At 40.8% G+C, this 21,114-nt stretch overlaps 2 protein-coding genes across 7 annotated transcripts in view; both read left to right on the top strand.

The window, feature by feature from the left end:
* The first annotated feature begins 46 nt into the window (after nucleotides 1-46).
* On the top strand, nucleotides 47-16,786 carry PPCS (phosphopantothenoylcysteine synthetase). Of its 5 annotated transcripts, XR_009735498.1 has the most exons (5): nucleotides 175-715; nucleotides 884-987; nucleotides 2,954-3,278; nucleotides 6,651-6,852; nucleotides 16,391-16,786. XR_009735498.1 is itself a non-coding variant. In XM_061412281.1 (4 exons), the coding sequence occupies exons 1-3, from the start codon at nucleotides 208-210 to the stop codon at nucleotides 3,275-3,277; spliced, it is 936 nt and encodes a 311-aa protein (XP_061268265.1). In that variant the 5' UTR covers nucleotides 175-207; the 3' UTR covers nucleotide 3,278; nucleotides 16,391-16,786. The 5 variants fall into 5 exon arrangements, 4 of the variants coding, with proteins under 4 accessions (XP_061268266.1, XP_061268265.1, XP_061268263.1 ...); XM_061412281.1 differs by lacking the exon at nucleotides 6,651-6,852; XM_061412279.1 differs by lacking the exon at nucleotides 16,391-16,786 and having other exon boundaries at nucleotides 6,651-8,462.
* The window catches only part of CCDC30 (coiled-coil domain containing 30), a 144,523-nt gene continuing 139,895 nt past the window's right edge, over nucleotides 16,487-21,114 (top strand). For both annotated transcript variants that reach the window (XM_061412271.1, XM_061412270.1), the window contains exons 1-2: nucleotides 16,487-16,569; nucleotides 19,913-20,033. In XM_061412271.1, the coding sequence (XP_061268255.1) occupies nucleotides 16,510-16,569; nucleotides 19,913-20,033 (181 nt within the window). In that variant the 5' untranslated portion in view covers nucleotides 16,487-16,509. The remainder of the gene's footprint in view (nucleotides 16,570-19,912; nucleotides 20,034-21,114) is intronic.

Here is a 21,114-nt window from a genome sequence, read left to right as displayed (position 1 = left end):
CAGCCGAGAACTCCAGTGTCAGACTCGCAGGGTGCAGGGCGGAACCAGCACGTATTTCCAGACAAGCGGAAACCCTGCGCTGACGTCCAGCGCACCGTAGCCAACCGGCCAGTTACTATTGCGGCTGCGCGCGGGCCAGGTAAGGGGCCAGGGGGCGTGGCGCCGAAGGGCCTAGAGTTTGCGCAGACGCGGAGGCGCTTGGGGCTGATGGCGGCCGTGGACCTGGTTGCCGAGTTTCCCCAGCCGGCCGGTGCTGCGCGCTGGGCAGAGGTTATGGCTCGCTTCGCCGCCCGGTTGGGCGCGCAGGGCCGACGGGTGGTGTTGGTCACTTCCGGCGGCACCAAGGTCCCTCTGGAAGCCCGGCCTGTGCGCTTCTTGGACAACTTCAGCAGTGGGCGGCGCGGTGCTAGCTCGGCCGAAGCCTTCTTGGCCGCGGGCTACGGGGTCCTGTTCCTGTACCGCGCGCGCTCTGCCTTCCCCTTTGCCCACCGCTTCCCGCCCCAGACCTGGCTGTCTGTTCTGCGGCCCTCCAGCCAAGCGCCTTCGGGCTTGCTGAGCCTGGAGGCGGAGGAAAAAGCACTCCCGGGCTTCGCCGCAGCTCTGCGGAGCTACCAGGAAGCTGAGGCTGCCGGCACCTTTCTGGCCATAGAGTTCACCACTTTGGCAGACTATTTGCATTTGCTGCAGGGTGCAGCCCAGGCTCTCAACCCACTAGGTGCGTGCCTTTGGGAGTTCATCGGATGCCAGGAGGCAGAGTCTTTCCCCCTAGACACATAGTCCCTTACTATATACCCAGGGCTCTCACAACGGAGGACCCTGAGTTGAAAAGGAGCTGACTCCATACCCTTCTCTGATTTATTACACTCTGTGCTTCTTTTTTCAGGTTCTTCTGCGATGTTTTACCTGGCTGCGGCCGTGTCAGATTTCTATGTTCCTGCCTCTGAAATGCCTGAACACAAGATCCAGTCATCTGGGGGCCCACTGCAGGTGATGGGCGCTTCTCTTCCAGAGATCTGATTCCCTATAACCAATCTTGGGTTAATTTCCTTTTGATCTGGAGATGGCCTTTCTGCATTCCGTATGTGCTAGGCACTAGGGATACAGAGATGAATAAGACACCGCCCTCCCTCAAGAACCTCACAATCTGTTGAGGTTGCTGGACACAGACATAATTACAGTACAGAGTGATAAATGCTCTAGTAGAGGTACGTACAAAGTGAAGTCAGAGCATGGGGTGAGTGAATCTTGGGGAAAGTCAAGGCTTTCTGGAGGAAATGGATTGAACTGGGTTTTAAAAGATGAGCAGAAGGTGTACCAGACCAAGGGAAGATCATTCCAGATAGAGTACACAATTGGAGCTCAAAGATGGGCATTGTGTTGTGAACTGACATTGTCTGGTAAAGCTGGAGAGTGGTGAGGGTGGAGGGCAGACTGAAGGGACAGCTTCCTTCATAGAAAATTTTGTGTTCCTTAAGGAGCTTGAATTTAATCCTATGGAGCCAAGGGAAACCTAAGAGAATGAGATAAAGTTTTTATTTGTGAAGAACATTCTGGCATCATTGTGAAAAGTGAATTAGCATGGTGGGGGCAGATTAGATGGTTATTGTTGCAGTTTAAGGAGAAGGTATGGGGAGGGTAGTGGTGTGGTGAAGATGCTGAAATCATCTGGCTTCTTGGAACCTGAGGGAACTCAAGTCTTTTATTGGGTAATACAAGTAGGATTTAAATAGGAGAAACTACCTGTGGAGCACTTGCTGATTCTGTGGGACGGTTCATTTTTTCATTTCTTCAGTAAATGTTTATTGAGTACCTACTATATGCCAGGCACTATTGTAGGAGATAAGGCAGTGAAAAGGAACATATTGTGCCCTGGCTTTGCTTATACTCTGCAGAGGAAACAGTCAGATGCATACTATATTGCTGCTAAGTCGCTTCAGTCATGTCCGACTCTGCGCGACCCCATAGACAGCAGCCCACCAGGCTCCCCCGTCCCTGGGATTCTCCAGGCAAGAACACTGGAGTGGGTTGCCATTTCCTTCTCCAATGCATGAAAGTGAAGTCACTCAGTCGTGTCTGACTCTTAGCGACCCCATGGACTGCAGCCCACCAGGCTCCTCTGTCCATGGGATTTTCCAGGCAAGAGTACTGGAGTGGGGTGCCATTGCCTTCTCTGGCATACTATATTAGGTAGTGATAAATTCTAAGGAGAAAAGTAAAATGGGGAATGGGTATGTGATCCCTGTCACTCTTGCTAACTCTTCGAGGGAAAATTCTGATTATTAGCTTAGTGATTTCACACTTTTTAAATTCTGGGAACCTTACTTTATCCTGTAATTCTTAGTTCTGTCTTGTACTTGAAAGTACACAAAACAACTCAGCATTCCCCTTAGAAGGGACTGAGAATGATACTATGGTGTTGATGAATAAAAATAAAATCAATTCTGTTTCCTCAGTGCTAAGGTGTTACAAATGACAGTTTTTTAATAGAATCAAATAGCCAGTCCACCAGTGGAAGAAATATTTTAGGCTGAGAGATTTAAAAACTCAACCTTGAGCTTCTGCCAGAGTAACATTTGTATAAACAGATTATTTGTATTTGTTTATTTGAGGGTTTGGTTTAAAAAATATAAGGGAATGTTTGAGAAAATGTAATGCTATTTTTTCAGAGTTTTATTTATGGTAATGAGGGTTGCAAGGCAGGGCTAATTCATAAGATGTGCTTTGCCCCAGAATATGCATGAAGCTTTGAAATCAGGCATCCTTATGAACCCTACAAAGGGAGGACTTTTAAGTAAGCATTTAATACACTTTAAAAAGTTTGGCAGTGAGAAATCCTACTTAAATTGACATGGCCAAACATCTGAGCCCCTGCTTCCTTAATTTCCTTTGAGATTGACCTGGCTGGTAGGTAGTAACCTTGTTTGCTTATTAAGATTCTCTTTTTCCAATACAGATAACAATGAAGATGGTGCCAAAAATGCTTTCTCCTTTGGTTAAAGACTGGGCTCCCAAAGCATTTATAATTTCCTTTAAGTTGGAGACTGACCCCTCCATCATAATTGATCGTGCACGGAATGCTTTAGAAGTTTATCGACATCAAGTGGTGGTGGCTAATATCCTTGATTCACGACGATCTTCTGTGGTTATTATAACCAAAGACTCAGAAACCAAGTTACTGTTATCAGAGGAAGAAGTAGAAAAAGGCATAGAGATAGAAGAGAAGATAGTGGATGATCTTCAGTCTCGACATACTGCTTTTATACATGACAAAAACTGAGGTAAAAAGCCTTTATTTATAGGATCAACAATTGTTCAGTGGACCAGGGCTCTTATAGGTGGTGAGAAGTAGCATACATCCTTTGCTTTCATAAAGACAGAAAATGAAGGGGAAAAGCAGTGAGTGGTGGGCAGACTAATGTTGCTCGGTGTCTGTCTTTTAAAGGCCTTTCAGTACTCTCTAAAAATGAAAGCAAAGGCAAATCTGTTGTGACCGAGCCACCTGACGCACTCACCTGAATGTTATTTGATTTTGAGAACGACTCTAGCTGTTTCTCAGCTTAAAAAAAAGCTTACTGGGTATCATATTCCTCAAAATACACATGTGGGGCCTGAATATCAGCCTTCTTCACACTATAAAAAGGATGATGGATGCCTGAATGGCCATGCTTATTTTGTTGATACCTACTGTGTGGTAGGCCCTCAGGATTTTGTAGCTTCAAAGGTGAATTGTTGTTCAGTCGCTAAGTCGTGTCCAGCTCTGTGACCCCATGGACTACAGCACGCCAGGCTCCCCTGTTCTTCACTATCTTCCAGAGTTAGCTCAAAAAGGTGAATAAACATGTCTAGTTTGGGAAATGGGTATATAAAAATTAGTACAATAAATAAAGTGCCCCAAAGTCAATACAATGATGTTGTTTTATTTTTTTGAAATTTGGTAAAAATGGGTGTAGGAGAGAAGGATACCTCCCCAAAGATAGATTAGCTGTAGATGGATGATTATCCCCCCACATTTACTTCTTGCTGCTTGTCCTAGACTCACTTCGTATTTGAGTTAAGAATTTACCTTTCAAATACTTTATAACTGCTATTGTGGGAAAGTTAAGCTGGAGGCCAGGCAGGACCCAGTTGGTGACCACTGCCCTGAAGGAGGTAAAGAGTATGGGTTTTGGAGTTGTCTTAGCCAGATTTCACCCTTCCAGCTGTGCCACCTATTCACTTTGTAAACTTAGATACCTGACTTAATCTCAAGTTTCCTCATCTATAAAATGGTGATAATTTCTCTGCAAAGTAACACCATTTGTTGTGGGGATTAAATAAATGGAGAAGGTAAAGCATGAGTCTGGCACTTGACACATAATTTGCTCAATAAATGGCAGTGTTACTGCTGGTGCCTTGCTTGATTCCTGAATCCTTGAGAAGTTTTCAAAGCTCTCACTGTCCTGGGCTTTGGGTTGGGAGTGCAAAATAAGTAGACCAGAGAAGTACCCTCAGTGATCCACAGGATGGTCCAGAATGCAGTGTGAAAAACTGTCATTAAGAACTAGGTATAAAAAAGTTCTTGACATAAATGAGTTAAAATGCAATTCATGGAGTGTGTTGGGAAGAGTAGTCCAATGTATCTGTCTGATAATAGAAGTATAATAAACTTTGAGATTTGCACATAAATGCCAAGATATACCTAAACATGTTATCAAATCAGGAAATGTGACTTCATTAAATCAGGAAACAGGAAAAGTAACTGCAGCAATCAGGACTTCTCTGGAAGCAGCAATCCCATTGAACAAAAATTTTAAATTACTTTCTGATCCAAATAACAAAATCTAAAAAGCAACATACTGTAGCCAGTGGCTGCAGTACTAAAGGAGCATGAAGTAAAAGATTGACTTCTTCCCTTCTCTATATCTGTAGGTTCATGTAGATAATGGCTGTCATTATCTTTGAATGTATAATGAGGATAAATGGAGCTAGAACTAATTGTAATGTTTGTTTTTATTAATATCATAATTATTACTCCCCTTGGGAACCATTTTCTATTGTGTTTTGTTAATGCTTAAAAACAGCCTCCATTACCCTAAATGGAATTTAGAATGTTTTCCAATTCAGTTTCATTTGCATTCAGAGCATGTAAAAATTCCAAGAGGTGGTTTTTTTAGTCAGCAAATGGAAGTGTGTGAAGAAAGCAAGAAAACTAAGAATGAGGGAGTTCCCTGGTGGTTCAGTGGTTAGGATTTGGTGTTTTCACTGCCATGGCCCAGGTTCAGTCCCAAGCCAGGGCACAGCCCCAAACAAAAAACAGAATAAAAAGGAACATAAGTCAATTAGAGCAAATAAGAAGGATCCTGAGTCTAAATTGGAGGACTAAATGATGTATCCCTAAGGAGAAAAGGACGCTTGAACTGTTAGGAGTGGGTTGAGGGAGATGGTGGTGAGCATTTTAGATCAGAGGGATAAAAAAACACTTGCAAGGGCTCTGGTACCAGAGGGAGAGTTTAGGAAGTGTAAGGGATAAGATCTGTCCAGATAATGCATGTAGAACTGGCAAAGCTTTGGAAAGGAGCCTGTGAGAAAAAGGTTAAGAAATGTTAAGCGTATATTCGGGATACCAGAAAAGCATGGGCCCCAAAACATGAGTAAAATCGGGTTTAGGTAAACTAACTAGAATCTTGCGATAAGAGCATTTAAATGAAGAGCATATAAACTGGTCCTTTGTTAAATGTTGTGTCTTTTAGATATTTTTATTTTGCCTTACATAGGTGGAGAATACGGTTCGCGAAAACCGAATTTTCAGTGCTTAGGACTTCTAAAGTTGTAGTCAAGTTCGGTTTCGTCATTTTTACAATAATAAGCGGGTTCCACAAGTGTTGTGATTTGTCTTAGGTGCCCCACCCAGGTAATGAGTGACAAGTCCTGACCTAAAATTCAGAACCCCTGACCTAGCTCCCCCCAGCCCCCGCCTTTTAAGAATGAAATTACTTCTAGAAATTTTAATCCAAGTTTGTTAGACTGGGGCTCTAGATAAAGTTTGGCAGGAAGCTGAGAACTATTAATGCCCTGTGACAGAACTTGAAGTTGCAAATAGGCGCCACGATGTTACCATGGTTACTGCAGAGCCGTTGGGAAGAGCCGTGCCTTCGTTACCGCGGGCCTAACCCAGAGGCCAATGGTCTGCGCCATAGCAATGGTCTCCGGCAGGAAGCGCAGCTCCTGAGCCAATGGCGCGCGTCGTTTCTATGGTTGCCGCCGGAAGGACGGCCAGGCGTCTCCGCGGCGAGCGCGGTTGCTATGATGCCCTGGACTGAGCAGGCACCTGCAGCTCGCACCCTGGCGGCCCCCGAACCCTCGCCGCGCTTTCCAAGAGACAATTTCCGGCTTGGTTCCTGAGGTTCCCGCCGCAGCCCCAAGGAAGAAAGCAGCTATTCGCTCTTTTTCAGCATTCCAGGCCTTTCCTGGCAGGGCCCAAAACGACAGAAGAGCCTCACCTGGCTTGGCCTTTCTAGCCGCGGGCTGGAGGGATTCGGCCTGAGAATAGATCGGTCGGTTTCCCGGGACCCACCCGTCAGAGGCCCTTAGAATTAGGCTGCTGCTTTTCTTTAAAGGGAGTTTAGAACACTCAAGCTGTTTAAGTGGGCGTTCCTTTGCTCACTTTCCAGGCGAAGACTCAGCCCTACTCAGAGACTGCGCGTGAAGGTAGAGGCCATGACAAAGTCCACCGAGCTACGGCATCCTCTGAGTGTCGGCCTGTGAACAAAGAACTGCTGTTTCCTCCTTTTTGCCGTTTGTTCGCCATGCAGAACTTTAATTCCTGATGAAGCTCTGGAGGCCCTTTGTATCCTCAACATCAGACGTCATCAAGTCAGTTACCTTCTGCCTTTCAAGCTACAACCTCATCCACTTCTCTCATTACCCTGAGCGCCAGTTTTCTCATCCTGATCATTGTACCATTCTCACCCTTTCTTGTCCACACTGCACATTCCTGAATGTTCATTCGTCTCCATCACCTCTGTTATCTCTACACCCCCTCCTTTTTTCCTGCTACAATGCTTTGGGTAACTAAGCATTTCACAATCTCCAGCCCTGGAATCATTTGGAAGATTTTCTTTGTGTCTCTGTACTACGGTAATCTTTCTGTCTTGAGTAAACTTGAGACGAAAACGGAAAAGCATACATTGGTAAATACAAACAGTAAATGTCTACAAGTCTGGTGTGTTTTGAAAATGGAGAAGAAAAATATCCAAATGTACTTTTGGACTTATCTCAGTCTTATTTAGAGAAAGATGTTTCTTGTTAAGTGTATACTGTTTTAGGCATTCATTTTAGTGACGCATTCACGTATGTGAAAAGATCATTCAGAATGATCATCTAACAACTTCAAGTCCGTATGAACTCAACACCATGATAGGATAGAATTTTCAGGAAAGGAGATGCTTGAAACAATTCTTGTGCCTGCTCTTCATGATGGTTCTTAATCAGAAAACAATTCTTGTGATATAAGAAACAAAAACAGGAGGAATGATTGAAAATAAATATTTTTTGCAAGGGGGCATGCTTAAAAGCCCTCAAAAGCTTGGAAGAGAGGCTGTAAAAGTAGAATATGATTTCTTTAGATCCAAGGCAATTGTAATTGAGCTTGGAAAACTTTAATTTGTCTTAAAGTATGTGTTTCTTGTTGAGTTTTACTATTTTATATATATAAAGTTATTTTGAAGATATGCAAAGTGTACATTTTAAATGGGTATTTGTGGGGATAGAATGCTTTAGGTATTTTTCTCAGACTGATTTCATCAGTTATTTGTAATAGTCATGCTCAAAGCCAAGTTAAGTGTCCACATACTCAGAAATTCAGTTTTCTCTTCTATAATAGATTGGAGAAGAAAAATGAGTTCTGTGGCTTTTAAAAATTTTTCATGTTAATGAGAGCTGAATAAATTTTAACTCTTGGTAGTAAGGGTTGTTAGATGCTAAATATTAAGGAGTTTTCCCCTTCCAGTATATATTTATTAAACAAACATCATTATGGCAATGTTAACATAAAATTCAAAAAACTGTCCTCTTACCCGTAGCCTAGTGCTACTAAACCTTGGATGGGGCAGCAGGGGGAGGATTTTGCTCCCTAAGAAACATGGCAATGGATGGAGACAGTTTTAGTTGTCACAACTGGTGATATGTAACTGGCATCTAGTTAGTAGAAGCCAGAGATTCTGCTCTCCATTCTTCTGTCCACAGAACAAGGAAGAATTTCTATCCCCCCACAAGAAAGAGTTGGCCAGCCCTGGATGGCTGGCTGAGTCTGACCGCAGTGCTGAGGTTGGCACATCAATAGTTCATTGTTCTGTTCTGTGTCAGTCCTTGCTCATGTGCGTATGTTTGTTACATAGTTACAGTGGACATTTGCTTCTCTGTTTCACTTAATTTTGTATTTTAAGTGTTTAAACATTGCTACATTGTTCTCAACTTTTTAAAAAGTGTTTTTCTCCTTATTTTATTTGCAAATTGAAAAGAAAAAAAACTGTATAATGGATACTGTATTTAAGACATATTTGTATGTTTTAAACGATATTTGTGTAGGAGGAAGAAAGAAGGGCTAGGATGAATAACCTAAGTGGATTTCTCAGTTTTCATGGCCATACTCTTTACTGTGTTCCCTTATGTCACTCAAAGACCATGGGTCTCAGGCTCATCCTTTGTTCAGCGCCAGGAGATATGCGGTAGCACGAGGTATGGTCCTGGACCCTGCCCTGTAGTTGGAGGCACCTACTGCAGCGCTGAGAACAAGTCGAAATGACTGCACTCACTCTTTTGTCCTCTTCCCATTTAAAATTCTTGGCCTCTGTCTCAGTTTGCTCTTACCACCTCATTCTTTACACCTAGAAGTTTTTAGACCTAAGTGTTTTTACCCAAAGCACCACAGGATGTGCTTCTTTCCAGACCGTGACTTTTTAAGATACTGAATGAGCATGTGTTCAGTATCTCCTCTTAAAGAATAGTATGCGTATATACTTTGTTATGTGGGCAAGTTTAGGCACGGTTTAGATGTCAGAGCATTTAGAATTCAAAGAATGAATTTATATTACCTCAAGATCTGCTTTTTTATAAGTTTCAAATTACTCAACCATTGGGGCTCAGTAAATCCATCGGGAACATGTTAGTTCTGGGATGTCCGAGCAGAACAGGCAAAAGGACCCAGGATTCCAGACAGAGGGACCCAAATATTCAGAGTCATGGAGTAAGCAGCATGATGAGGATCAGTCCATACACTGGCATGAAGGGCTGTCAAGGTGTGGCAGAAGATAAGAGAGAGACATGCAGGGCTCATGTTGTGAAGACTCCCGAGCCAAGCTGAGGATCCAGACTCTTCCTGAAAGCAATGGGAATGTTAAGCAGCAAGTGGTTTGCATTTACAAGGGTTGGTCTGAGAGCTTCATAGAGTACAGACTGGATGGGGGCCAGCCAGGCAGCAAGAAAATCAGTTAAGGACACTGTTACACTAAGTTGGGCAAATGATGAGGTGAGGCTAAACTAAGAGAGGATTAATTAGAAAATGATTGAGGAGATGGAATCCACAAATGCAAGGACTGGTTGTGGGATGAATAAGGATAGGCCAAAGATGACTCCCAGATTTCTGACTTGGGAAACTATATTGATAGTGATTTCATTAACTGGGATACAGATGGAAGACCAAGTGTTAAGAAAGATGAGTAGATTTTTCAAACTGAGTTGTACACTAGAGAGTTGGATGTGCATTTGGTCTTAACTAGTAGATTCATTTTGTATTGCCGCCTTGCCTACATCCTCTGCCCTGGAACTTGTACTTTTCTGCCAATCCTTGCTTAAAGGATAGGCTTGGTGGCTGTATTTTTATCCCTACTTCCCACCTGTCCTAGCCACAGCTGACTGAACAAGGAATATTGTACAACTAACTTAAGCGAGAGGGGAGTAATTCATGGGGTGAGCAACAAATAATTGTCTCTCATAAATTTGAACTAAAAGGGATAGATAAAAGAAATGACTTAATCTGAAAAATTACATAGGTTTAGGACTCAGATAACTGTTTTTAGCTTTGCTGTTGAGAACACAGAGAAAGTCCATCCATGTGGAAAATCAAGTAAATGGGAGCAGGTTAACACAGGCGAAAGACCTTATGGGTCAGGATAGACTAGCAATGACTGTCTAGTTCCATGTCCATTTTCCATGTAACTAGGTTAATGGCAGCCCACTCCAGTATTCTTGCCTGGAGAATCCCATGGACAGAGGAGCCTGGAAGGCTACGGTCCATGGGGTCGCAAGAGTCGGACACGACTTAGCGACTAAACCACCAACCAAACCAGGTTTCAGTTCAGTTCAGTTGCTCAGTCGTGTCTGACTCTTTGCGACCCCATAGACTGCAGCATGCCAGGCTTTCCTGTCCATCACCAGCTCCCAGAGCTTGCTCAAATTCACGTTCATTGAGTCGGTGATGCCATCCAACCATCTCATCCTTGGTCGTTCCCTTCTCCTGCTGCCTTTAATCTTTCCCAGCCTCAGGGTTTTTCCAATGAGTCAGTTCTTCACATCAGGTAGCCAAAGCATTGGAGCTTCAGCTTCAGCATCAGTCCTTCCAATGAATATTCAGGACTGATTTCCTTTAGGATTGACTGTTTTGATCTCCTTGTTTGCAGCATATGCCCTTGTATCTTATTCTTCCAACAACCCTCCTGAGTAGTTAGGATTGGTCAGCTGTAAAGGCCAGAAAACTCACAATAATAATGGCTTGAAAAATAAAAGTCAAGAAGCAAGCACCCCAGAACTGATAGGGCAGCATTTTGAAATTGCCAAAGGTTCAGATTTCTACTCTCATGATAGTATATCATCCGTGGCCTGTGGCTTCCACATCATGGTGTCCAGGATGGATGCTCAAGCTTCAAACTATCTTTGTCTGCATTCCAGCCAGTAGAAAGGAAGAGGATGAGGCCATCCTTTTCCTTAAAGGACATTTCCTAAACTAGGTGGCACACAATTCCATTTACATCCTATTGGTCAGAACTTAGTTACATGGGTGTACCTAGCAGAAGGCAGGCATCCTTGTGACCAGTCCAAAAAAAAAATCTTATTTCTGCAGGAAAAAAGAAGAATACACAATCATCAATCAATTAAAAATAAATAGATATTTTAAATATATATATATATATATATATATATATAGAAGGAAAACTGGCAATTTCTGCTACATTTACTTATTTATATTTGTTCTAACTTCAGTTTTTTGTTTCTTGCCAATTTTTCTAGCTAGACCTGGAGCTTAGCAGAGATGGATTATTGTTTAATTTTCCTAATAACCCAATGAGATTGGCATTACTATTATATCCATTCTTTTTGGGGGCAATCAAAGTTTAAAGAAGTTAGATGACTTGTGTTAGTCACACAATTAGAAAGTGATGGAGCCAGGATTTGAACCAAGTCATGTCACACTCCTATCATCACCATGATAGTAAGAAGGGCGGAGAGCCAAAGGCAGGGTCCTTAGGGATGGTAGCGTTTGACGTGTCTGTTGAAGAGCCCAGGAAGAACACGGGAAAGGAAAGGCCAGGGAGGTAAGAGTGAAAACAGGAAAAAGTGACATCACCGAACAGAAAGGAGTGGACAGATACCACTCCTAAAAAGAGCAGAGACATGTCCAGTTGAATTTGGCATTTTGAGGGTTGTTGCTGAATGAGAGTATGAGTACAGTAGTGAGAAGCCAAATTCTGTGACTTGAGGAGGGTAAGATAGATTAGAAAGAGGACAGTAACTCGAGAGGGGGATATGGTAGGATCAAAGGAGAGTTATTTTGTATCTTTATTTTTACCATCAAAGACATCTTAACCTAAGGACATGGCATCAGTTGAGAGGGAGATAGTGAGCCAACAGAAAAGAAAAAAGAAGCAATCCAAGATGGGATCTGGAACACGGGTAAACACTGGAACTCTTCCTCTGAGAAGGGAAAGGGAGCAGGATCTCTAAAAATGGTGGTTAGTGTATTGGTAGTCATAGAAGAAGCTGACAGTCTTATGATGGCCTTAGTTTTTACTAATGCTGTGGGAGACATGGTCATCTACCAACAGAGGGGAGAGGTGGAAGTTCTGAATATTTACTGAGTGAAATGGTAGCAGAAACTAGCCAAGTGCATGGAATGACCTATGCAAGTAGAGAAGCTTGGCTCAGGTGGCAGACCATGGATTTGTTGTGGCTCCAGTTTGCATACTTGTTCATTTTTCTCTCCCAGCACTCAGAAAACTAAAATAGGTAGAGACAAGTCAAATGGTCAGACTTTCCCCAGTTTGGATTTGCAGGGAAGATGGGACAAGGGATTAGATAACTGGAAACATTGATGAGAGATTGATTGAGATGAACCACAGTAGGGTCCAGACTCCAGAGAAGGCAATGGCAAGCCGCTCCAGTACCCTTGCCTAGAAAATCTCATGGACGGAGAAGCCTGGTAGGCTGCAGTCCATGGGGTCGCAAAGAGTCGGACACGACTGAAGCGACTTAGCAGCAGCAGCAGGGTCCAGGCTTGAGGGGGAAATAAGTGAAGCCAAAGAGTATCTGGTAGTTTGAGACTGGATGTAATGGTCCAGGGACTGGAGGTTTCAACTGTCATTGTAGAATAGTTTAAGAGAGCAACAACTTCACACCCATTTCTATGGCTATTTTTTAATATATTTATGGCAGTTCCCCAAAAAGTTAATATACATAGATTTATATATCCAAAAATTCCATTCCTAGGAAGATGCCCAAAACAACTAGAGCAGGGACTTAGATACTTGTTACACCAGTGTTTCATAGCAGTGTTATTCACAATAGTCAAAAGGTGGAAACAACTCAAATGCCCATCAACAGATGAGTGGATAACCAAAATACATACAGGGAAATGTTATTCAGCCTTAAAAAGAAAGGAAATTCTGATCCATGGTATGAAGAGGGTGAAACCTGAAGACATGCTAAGTGAAATAAGCCAGAAACAAAAGGACAAATGTATGATTCCACTCATATGAGGTACCTGGAATAGGCACATTTATAGAGACAGAAATTAGAGAGTAGGAAACGGGGTCTCGTTGTTTAATGGATACAGAGCATATGTTTGGGATAATGAAAATTCTGAAAATGGATAGTGACGATTGCACAGCACTGTGAATGTTCTTAGTGCCACTGAGTTCTACACTTAAGTATGATTACAATGGTAAATTTTAAGTTTCGTATATTTACTATACACACACAAAAGAGCGGAAGGTGGTAGAGTGGGACATTTGGAATTTAGAATTGTGGGATTTCAACAGTAGTTTAGGTTATGACAAGAGCTCAGTGGAAGCCAAGGGCTTAGATGACTAAGTAGAATGGAGCTTAAAGGTCTCTGGCTTTGGAAGGGTGCTCAGTCTAGGAGCTTGGATGAGTCATACACTTGGCTATTGACTTGCATCCTATACCTCCCTCCTGACCAGACACGCTTCCTTTTCCTGTATCACTGCTTACCCTCCGATACCCCAATTTCCCAGAAGCCAGGAATGCAAAGGTATTCTCAATATCCCCCATCCACTTCTCCTTTCAACTTCCTCCAGCTTAAGACTGCCCCGCTCTACCCCACAACATGGTAGGGTGATGGGGCATGTGCTATTCTCTAGGGGCAAGCAACTCACAGTGTAGGACATGTAAGAATTCAAACATTTGTCTTCTTATTGTTCATAATCTCACCAATTTATCACAGTTATGTTTTAACATTTGGATGTATTTGCTTCCATTCTTATGTGTCAGATTTTTACATAGTTGTAATAATACCTTTATGTTCTACTTTTTATTATAACAGAAGCATTTTTCTATATTGCCAAATGTAGTGTCTTAGGTCCTCTAATACTCAGAACTAAAACCACAAGGAACTGAATAGTGCTCAGATACCTTGTAGGGAGGAGGATATGAATGGGGACCAGATGATGGGAGTAGGGTGAGGAGGAGCACAAGAAGACTTTTAGCTATAAGTCATGGGGAAGATGTGTGGGGGCACTAAAATTCAGATCTGGATCCTTTTTTTCCTCTAATGTATCAGATGATAATTAACATTTTATATATCATCCACAAAAGCTGTTGATGTGGAAAGAATGAAACTCTGGAAAACTTATCAAGAAAAGATAAAAATAATCAAGATATAGTTTGGCTGTTAAAAAAGCAAAACTGATCATGATTATGTAGACTAACTTTAGTTCAATAACAATTATGCTTATTCCTATAATCTGGGTCACATTAACTTAGTTAAAAGTTATTAATATAATCATACCAGCAAGTCTTATTCACAGTTGTTGTTCAGTCTCTTAGTCATGTCCAACTTTTTGCACCCCATAGACTGTAGCACACCAGGCTTCCCTGTCCTTCACCATGTCCCGGAGCTTGCTTAAACTCATGTCCATTGAGCTGGTGATGCCATCCAACCATCTCATCCTCTGTGGTCCCCTTCTCTTCCTGCCTTCAGTCTTTCCCAGCATCAGGGTCTTTTCTAACCAGTCAGCTCTTATCAGGTGGCCAAAGTATTGGAGCTACAGCTTCAGCATCAGTCCTTTGTGAATATTCAGGATTGATTTCCTTTAGGACTGACTGGTTTGATCTTCCTGTAGTCCAAGGACTCTCAAGAGTCTTCTCCAACACCACAGTTCAGAATTATCAATTTTTTGACACTCATTCTTCCTGGTCCAACTCTCACATTCATACATGGTTACTGGAAAAACGATAGCTTTGACTATATGGACCTTTGTTGGCAAAGTAGTGTCTCTTCTTTTTAATATGCTGTCTAGGTTTGTCATAGTTTTTCTTCCAAGGAGCAAGTGTCTTAATTTCATAGCTGTCATCACCGTCCACAGTGATTTTGGAGCCCATGAAAATAAAGTCTGTCACTGTTTCCATTGTTTCTCTATTTGCCATGAAGTGATGGGACCGGATGCCATGATCTTAGTTTTTTGAATGTTGAGTTTTAAGCTAGCTTTTTCACTCTCCTCTTTCACCTTCATCAAGAGGCTCTTTAGTTCCTCTTCACTTTGTCTGCCATAAAGGTGGTATCATCTGCATATCTGAGATTATTCATATTTCTCCTGTCAATCTTGATTCTAGCCTATGCTTTATCCAGCCCAGCATTTCACATGATGTACTCTAATATAACTTAAATAAGCAGGGTAAGAATATACAGCCTTGATGTACTCCTTTCCCAATTTGGAACCTGTCCATTGTTCCATGTCCAGTTCTAACTGTTGCTTCTTGACCTGCATACAGGTTTCTCAGAGGCAGGTCAGGTGATCTGGTATTCCCATCTGTTTAAGAATTTTCCACAGTTTGTTTTGATCCATATAGTCAAAGTCTTTAGCATAGTCAATGAAGCAGGAGTAGATGTTTATCTGGAATTCTCTTGCTTTTTCTATGATTCAGCTGATGTTGGGACTTTGATCTCTGGTTTTTCTGCCTTTTCTAAATCCAGCTTGAATATCTGGAAGTTCTTGGTTCACATATTGTTGAAGCCTAGCTTGAAGAATTTTGAGCATTACTTTGCTAGCATGTGAGATGAGTACAGTTGTGCAGTAGTTTGAACATTGTTTGGCATTGCCTTTCTTTAGGTTTGGAATGAAAACTGACTTTTTCCAGTCCTGTAGCCACTGCTGAGTTTTCCAAATTTGCTGGCATATTGAATGCAGCACTTTCACAGCATCATTTTTTAGGATTTGAGATAGCTCACCTGGAATTCCATCACCTCCTCTGCCTTTGTTCATAGTGATGCTTTAGTGATTCTCATAACACATATATCATTCCATCAATCAGCAGACATTTATCTCTTCCACACCATGTAGTGCAAGCTGTTATGTAGCATGACTATTTTCAAGTTAAAAAAATTAAAGACAGTATCAATGGCAGGCTTAGATCAAGTTTTAGAAGCAAGCTAAATGATTTAGAAGTCAACAGAAGTTATAAGACACTTTCTAGGAGCAAAATAATTCCTTGATAGTAGAGAATTAATGGCTTTCTAGCTCCCAGAGGCATCCTTTTATTTCTAAATACTTAATAGACAAAAACTACTTTGGGATTTATAACATTGCGAGGGGCCTTGGGGAGATTTTCAGATTATTAAATTACAAACTTCAGAACTGGGCAGGCAGAAAGCTTGTATTTTTTAACACATGCTTTTCTTATTTTAGAGGATATAATAGAACTCTTCAAAGCTTTAATTTTTTGTACTTTAACTATTTCATGTATGTGCACATTATAACTTGATAACATAACCATTAATTAATAGGGAAACTAAGCTATACTTTGTAAGGAGTCTAACTCTAGGCATATAAACATAACAGATTTCTTGCATGCTCAGTTGTGTGTTTGTACATACATACATATGTTTTTGTCTTTTATCAAGGGGAAATTTCAATTAGAAGATTTGCTTCACCATCCTGAGAAAGAAGGAATTGAACTGCCTGCCTCGACAGAAGAACAACTCTTATTTTGTCTGGTGCTTGTTACAGCAAAGACAGGCTGATGACTGCTTCCAGAGATCTAGAAGAGCTGGCAATGAAGCACATGGAAGAAATTAAAGACGTAAGAACTAATATCATAATTTTGAGATAGCCATGGTTTTGGGATGTCCCTGGTGGTTCAGTGATTAAGACTCTGTTGCTCCACTGTAGGAGGCAAGGGTTCTATCCCTGGTTGGGGAAGTTCTGTGCAATGGGGCCAGAAAGGAAAAAAGAAACTGTGGTTTTGTTCATCATCCTTCCATTATGTTAACATATTAAAAAGCGATATTTGAATATCACTGTGTAGTTTGCAAAGCATTCATGTGTACACTTTTTTTTTCATGAAATATATCCACAATCTGTATTGATTTCCAATAGAATACATGTATAGGACATTGCCCAGAGAGGACTAGTTGAATATCCAAATAGGTCTGCTGAAGGTGGCTTTCATTATCTTAGGAAATTCATCCTTATCTCAGTAACCAACCCTCTAGCTGACTCTCTGGCTAGTAGGCTTAGAGACCTGACTAGTCAGCCTAGAGGGAATGGATCTGCTTCTCAAAGGTAGCCTTGTATTGACCAAACTCACAGAAAAGTTTGTAGAAAAATCGAACCAGTTTTTTAAATAGAAGTAAGAAATATAACTACCAAAGGAACTAGACTCATATATCATGTGGCTGATGCATTTTTCTTCTATAGACACACTACATAGGAAGCCAAATTTTAATCAAATGTTTACTTGCTGAACAAATGAAATGATTCTGATTTTTTAGAGCACCAGCTAAGATAACCATATTTCTACAGTCAGACTATTATCATCAGTTCAGTTCAGTTCAGTTGCTCAGTCTTGTCCGACTCTTTGCGACCCCATGAATTGCAGCGTACCAGGCCTCCCTGTCCATCACCAACTCCCGCAGTTCACCCAAACTCATGTCTGTCGAGTCGGTGATGTCATCAAGCCATCTCATCCTCTGTCATACCCTTCTCCTCCTGCCCCCAATCCCTCCCAGCATCAGAGTCTTTTCCAATGAGTCAACTCTTCCCATGAGGTGGCCAAAGTACTGGAGTTTCAGCTTTAGCATAAGTCCTTCCAATGAACACCCAGGACTGATCTCCTTCAGAATGGACTGGTTGCATCTCCTTACAGTCCAAGGGACTCTCAAGAGTCTTCTCCAACACCACAGTTCAAAAGCATCAGTTCTTGGGCGCTCAGCCTTCTTCACAGTCCAACTCTCCCATCCATACATGACTACTGGAAAAACCATAGCCTTGACTAGACAGAACTTTGTTGGCAAAGTAATGTCTCTGCTTTTAAATATGCTTTCTAGGGTGGTCATAACTTTCCTTCCAAGGGGTAAGCATCTTTTAATTTCATGGCTGCAGTCACCATCTGCAGTGCTTTTGGAGCCCAGAAAAATAAAGTCTGACACTGTTTCCACTGTTTCCCATCTATCATACCTGCCCTTATTTCTGGACCTGTTATATCCTAGAACCTCAGTACCAAGCCAGTAGAGGAGCATATAATGACACCTTTTGACACTTTAATCACTCTTTTTGATGTGTCCAGTACTGATAAACCTACATTCTTACATATAAGATACTTTATTTTTTTTACTCCAGGTACTTACATTTCCTTTAATAAAGTTGTTTCCAACTTCTCAAAATATAAAAACTCCAGTATAAGAACAAAATTGTATTTCTCTTCCTGGAAATACAAAGATAATAAAAAATAAGTAAAACAACTATCTTTAATGCTTTGCTGATCCAACATTGTCTTGCCTTGAAGGAATGGCTATTTACAGTGTATCTTTAAGTATTAAGTTCAATAGCAGTTAAACATCACTGTGATTTGATTAACAAGGGACATTTCATTGATTGCCTAATGTTTGGCTTTATATCCTGTTTGCTACCTAGGCAGACATCTTCTTTAGTTTTATAAAGTGCCATTTTGCTGTTTGATATTTCTTGAAAACCACACAAAAGAAAGAAAGGGAAAAAGAAAAAACTTTACTAAAGCAAATGAGCCACCTCAAGAAACATTTTTGACAAAGTCCTTGAGTGTACAACCAGCCTCTTCTGTTTGCCCAGTTAAGCTACTTTATTTAAATGAGCTAATAAATTCTCTCAGGTCACTTGCAGATCACTCTATTGTGTTCTGACAGCTCAGCTCAGCTAACCTGTTAATTTTTAGAGGGCAGTCTGATTCCCAAACTCTTAAAGAAAAGTGCCATCAGCAGAGTAGACCATAAACTTTAACATTAGGCAGATAAGGGTGAAAAATTGCCTCTGGCCCTGCCTCTCTTGTGTTACCTTGAGCAAGTTACTTCTTTGAGCATAAAATTTCTCATCTGTAGTTTGGGGCTGAAAATAGCTCCTTAAAAAGGATTTGTGAGGTTTACACACAATGTGTATCAAACATTTCACATATGTTCTTGGCACCCACCAAGTATTTGATAAGAGTGTTATTACTAGAAATAGATGGTATTGTTCCTGCCATTTTAAAGAGAAGGAAACTGAGTCTTACCAGGAAATGATAAAGTTGGGCTGCAGTTCTGTGTTCTTTCTACTATACCACTCAGCTTTTTGTTCATATTCTGAGTAGTTGTCCCCAGAAGGCTTCAACACAATTCAGCAAAATGCAGTTCTTTGGTAGTCTGCTTCTCAGCAATTTGGTTTAGTAAGAGTGTGAAATCTGGCTCCTGCCTTTCTGTCTTGCTTAACAATGCAACTCCCTCAGCCTCTCTCAGCCTCCTCACTCACCTATAAAGGAGAAGATAACAGTGTCATAGGATTGTGGTGAAAACTCGGTATTTGATGTCCTTGAACAGAGTACCTGGAGCATGTAGTTTGCTTTCAGTCTATTATTATTAGCCACACAGAAGTACCTTTTGTGAAGCTGCCCTATTAATCAGAAACTATTTTTAAAGAATACCCAATAGTTTATTTTAATAAAGCTCCTATTAACATTTCATCATTTTTTAACCCAATTTTAATTTAAATTAATAGTTAATTAAAATAAGCAATTATTATGAATGAAAAAAATTTCAGACATCGTAATCATGAGTTTTGCTTAAGAGTATAAATAATTATTGTGTAGCTATTTCTCTGTTCCTGAGTATCATGACAGCATTTCCTAAACCATAGTTAAGGAGACTTAATTTGAAACGTGAGTTGTTCATGGAAAAAAATCAGAAATTGTGATTTTCCCAGAAATTTGTAGTGATGTGTCATCCTATCTGTGGGGAAACAGCGTCTGATAATGTAACAACAGGAAGTTTAGGGAGAGACATCAAATACTGAGGCCACGCTTAAGCAAAGTTGAGTTTTCTTTTATTTCTCAGATTATAAACATTAATAGTATGGTGATCTCTTAATGACTCTTTCACTTAATAGTCTGGTAAGAAAATGTATTATTTTCTTCTTAGGTGGAAAACTATGCAAACCATGTCTGTGACTTACCAGAGGAAAAAGAAGCATTTTCTCATAGTTATGAAAAGGAAAACAAACAGCCTAGACATGAGTTTAAAGAGCTCCAACTCAAACCAGGTAATTTTTACTTTTGTTAAAAAATGTAAATTTTTTCTTTAATAAGTAGAGTTTGACAATTATAGAAAATTTGGAAAATGTATAAAAACAGAAAGAAGGAAAAAAATTACTACATACCCTCCACCTCAAGAAAAGTATTTGTAATGCTTCAGGTTTATTTTCTGCCTCTCTCTTTAAGGTATGTATTCTGAAATATTCTGAAATGTGTGTGAGAGAGTGCAGGATGCTTATTTTCTTTAATGTCAGTTATACCACTTACCGCACTAGGTCATCATGACCTGTGTCAGCTCTTCCGGGGCAGAGGTCACGTCCTAGTCTCCCTGGTTTCTGTGTTCTCAACACCTCCAACCTTGTAAAGTACCTAGCATGTTAAGGGCTCAGGAAATGTTTATTAAGTACTCCAAAGCTACAAAGGAAGATACAGACAGGACCCCTTTAAAATATTGTATTTTTTTTTTAACTCCATAAGTTAGCTTTTATTATGATAGTCAGTGTTTATTTAGATTTCATTTCAGTTCAGTCACTGAGTCGTGTCCTATTCTTTGTGACCCCATGGACGGCAGCATGCCACGGGGTCATTTTACGCCAGTAAATATTTATATTTACCACACATTTATTATTTTCTTTGCTTAGCATTTTTCTTTCATTTCAGATATCCTATTTGGAATCATTTCCCAGTTTTTCATTTTAGAACTTTCTTTCACAAGGGTCCGTGATGGACAGTTTTCTGTATTTTAAATCTCAGGTACAGAGTGAATTGAGCTAATCGTAAGATGTAATTCATTTGTACTTTACTCTAGTTTCAATTTTTTCCCCTTTTTTGTTTTCCATTGGATAACTTAGTTTTATTCTGCTGGCTCAAAAGCTTGCATTCTAGTTGTGTTCATATTCTGATTGCATTTTAGGAATTTTAAATTTTTCCTGGCATTTTTAGTTTTTCTCAGCTGCAAGGTTGTTAAAGGCTCTAATCTGCCTTGCTGTAAGAAGCAAAAGCTCCTCTGTGGCCTGTTACTAGCATAAATTAATTAGCTCATGAAGGATTGGGAAATAGGGGAGTAATGTCACTACCGTGGGAGTTATA

The sequence above is a fragment of the Bos javanicus genome, chromosome 3 (assembly GCF_032452875.1).
Source record: "Bos javanicus breed banteng chromosome 3, ARS-OSU_banteng_1.0, whole genome shotgun sequence".
Classification (NCBI taxonomy): Eukaryota; Metazoa; Chordata; class Mammalia; order Artiodactyla; family Bovidae; genus Bos; species Bos javanicus.
Note: the sequence above shows the minus strand (reverse complement) of the source record. Positions and strands in the feature narration are given on the sequence as shown.

Bases quoted from the DNA above. Each gene is read 5' to 3' on its own strand.
- PPCS (XM_061412281.1), top strand. From the start codon at position 208: ATGGCGGCCGTGGACCTGGTTGCCGAGTTTCCCCAGCCGGCCGGTGCT. The intron at 716-883 runs GTGCGTGCCTTT...TTCTTTTTTCAG, and splicing joins CCAGGCTCTCAACCCACTAG to GTTCTTCTGCGATGTTTTAC. The intron at 988-2,953 runs GTGATGGGCGCT...TTTCCAATACAG, and splicing joins CATCTGGGGGCCCACTGCAG to ATAACAATGAAGATGGTGCC.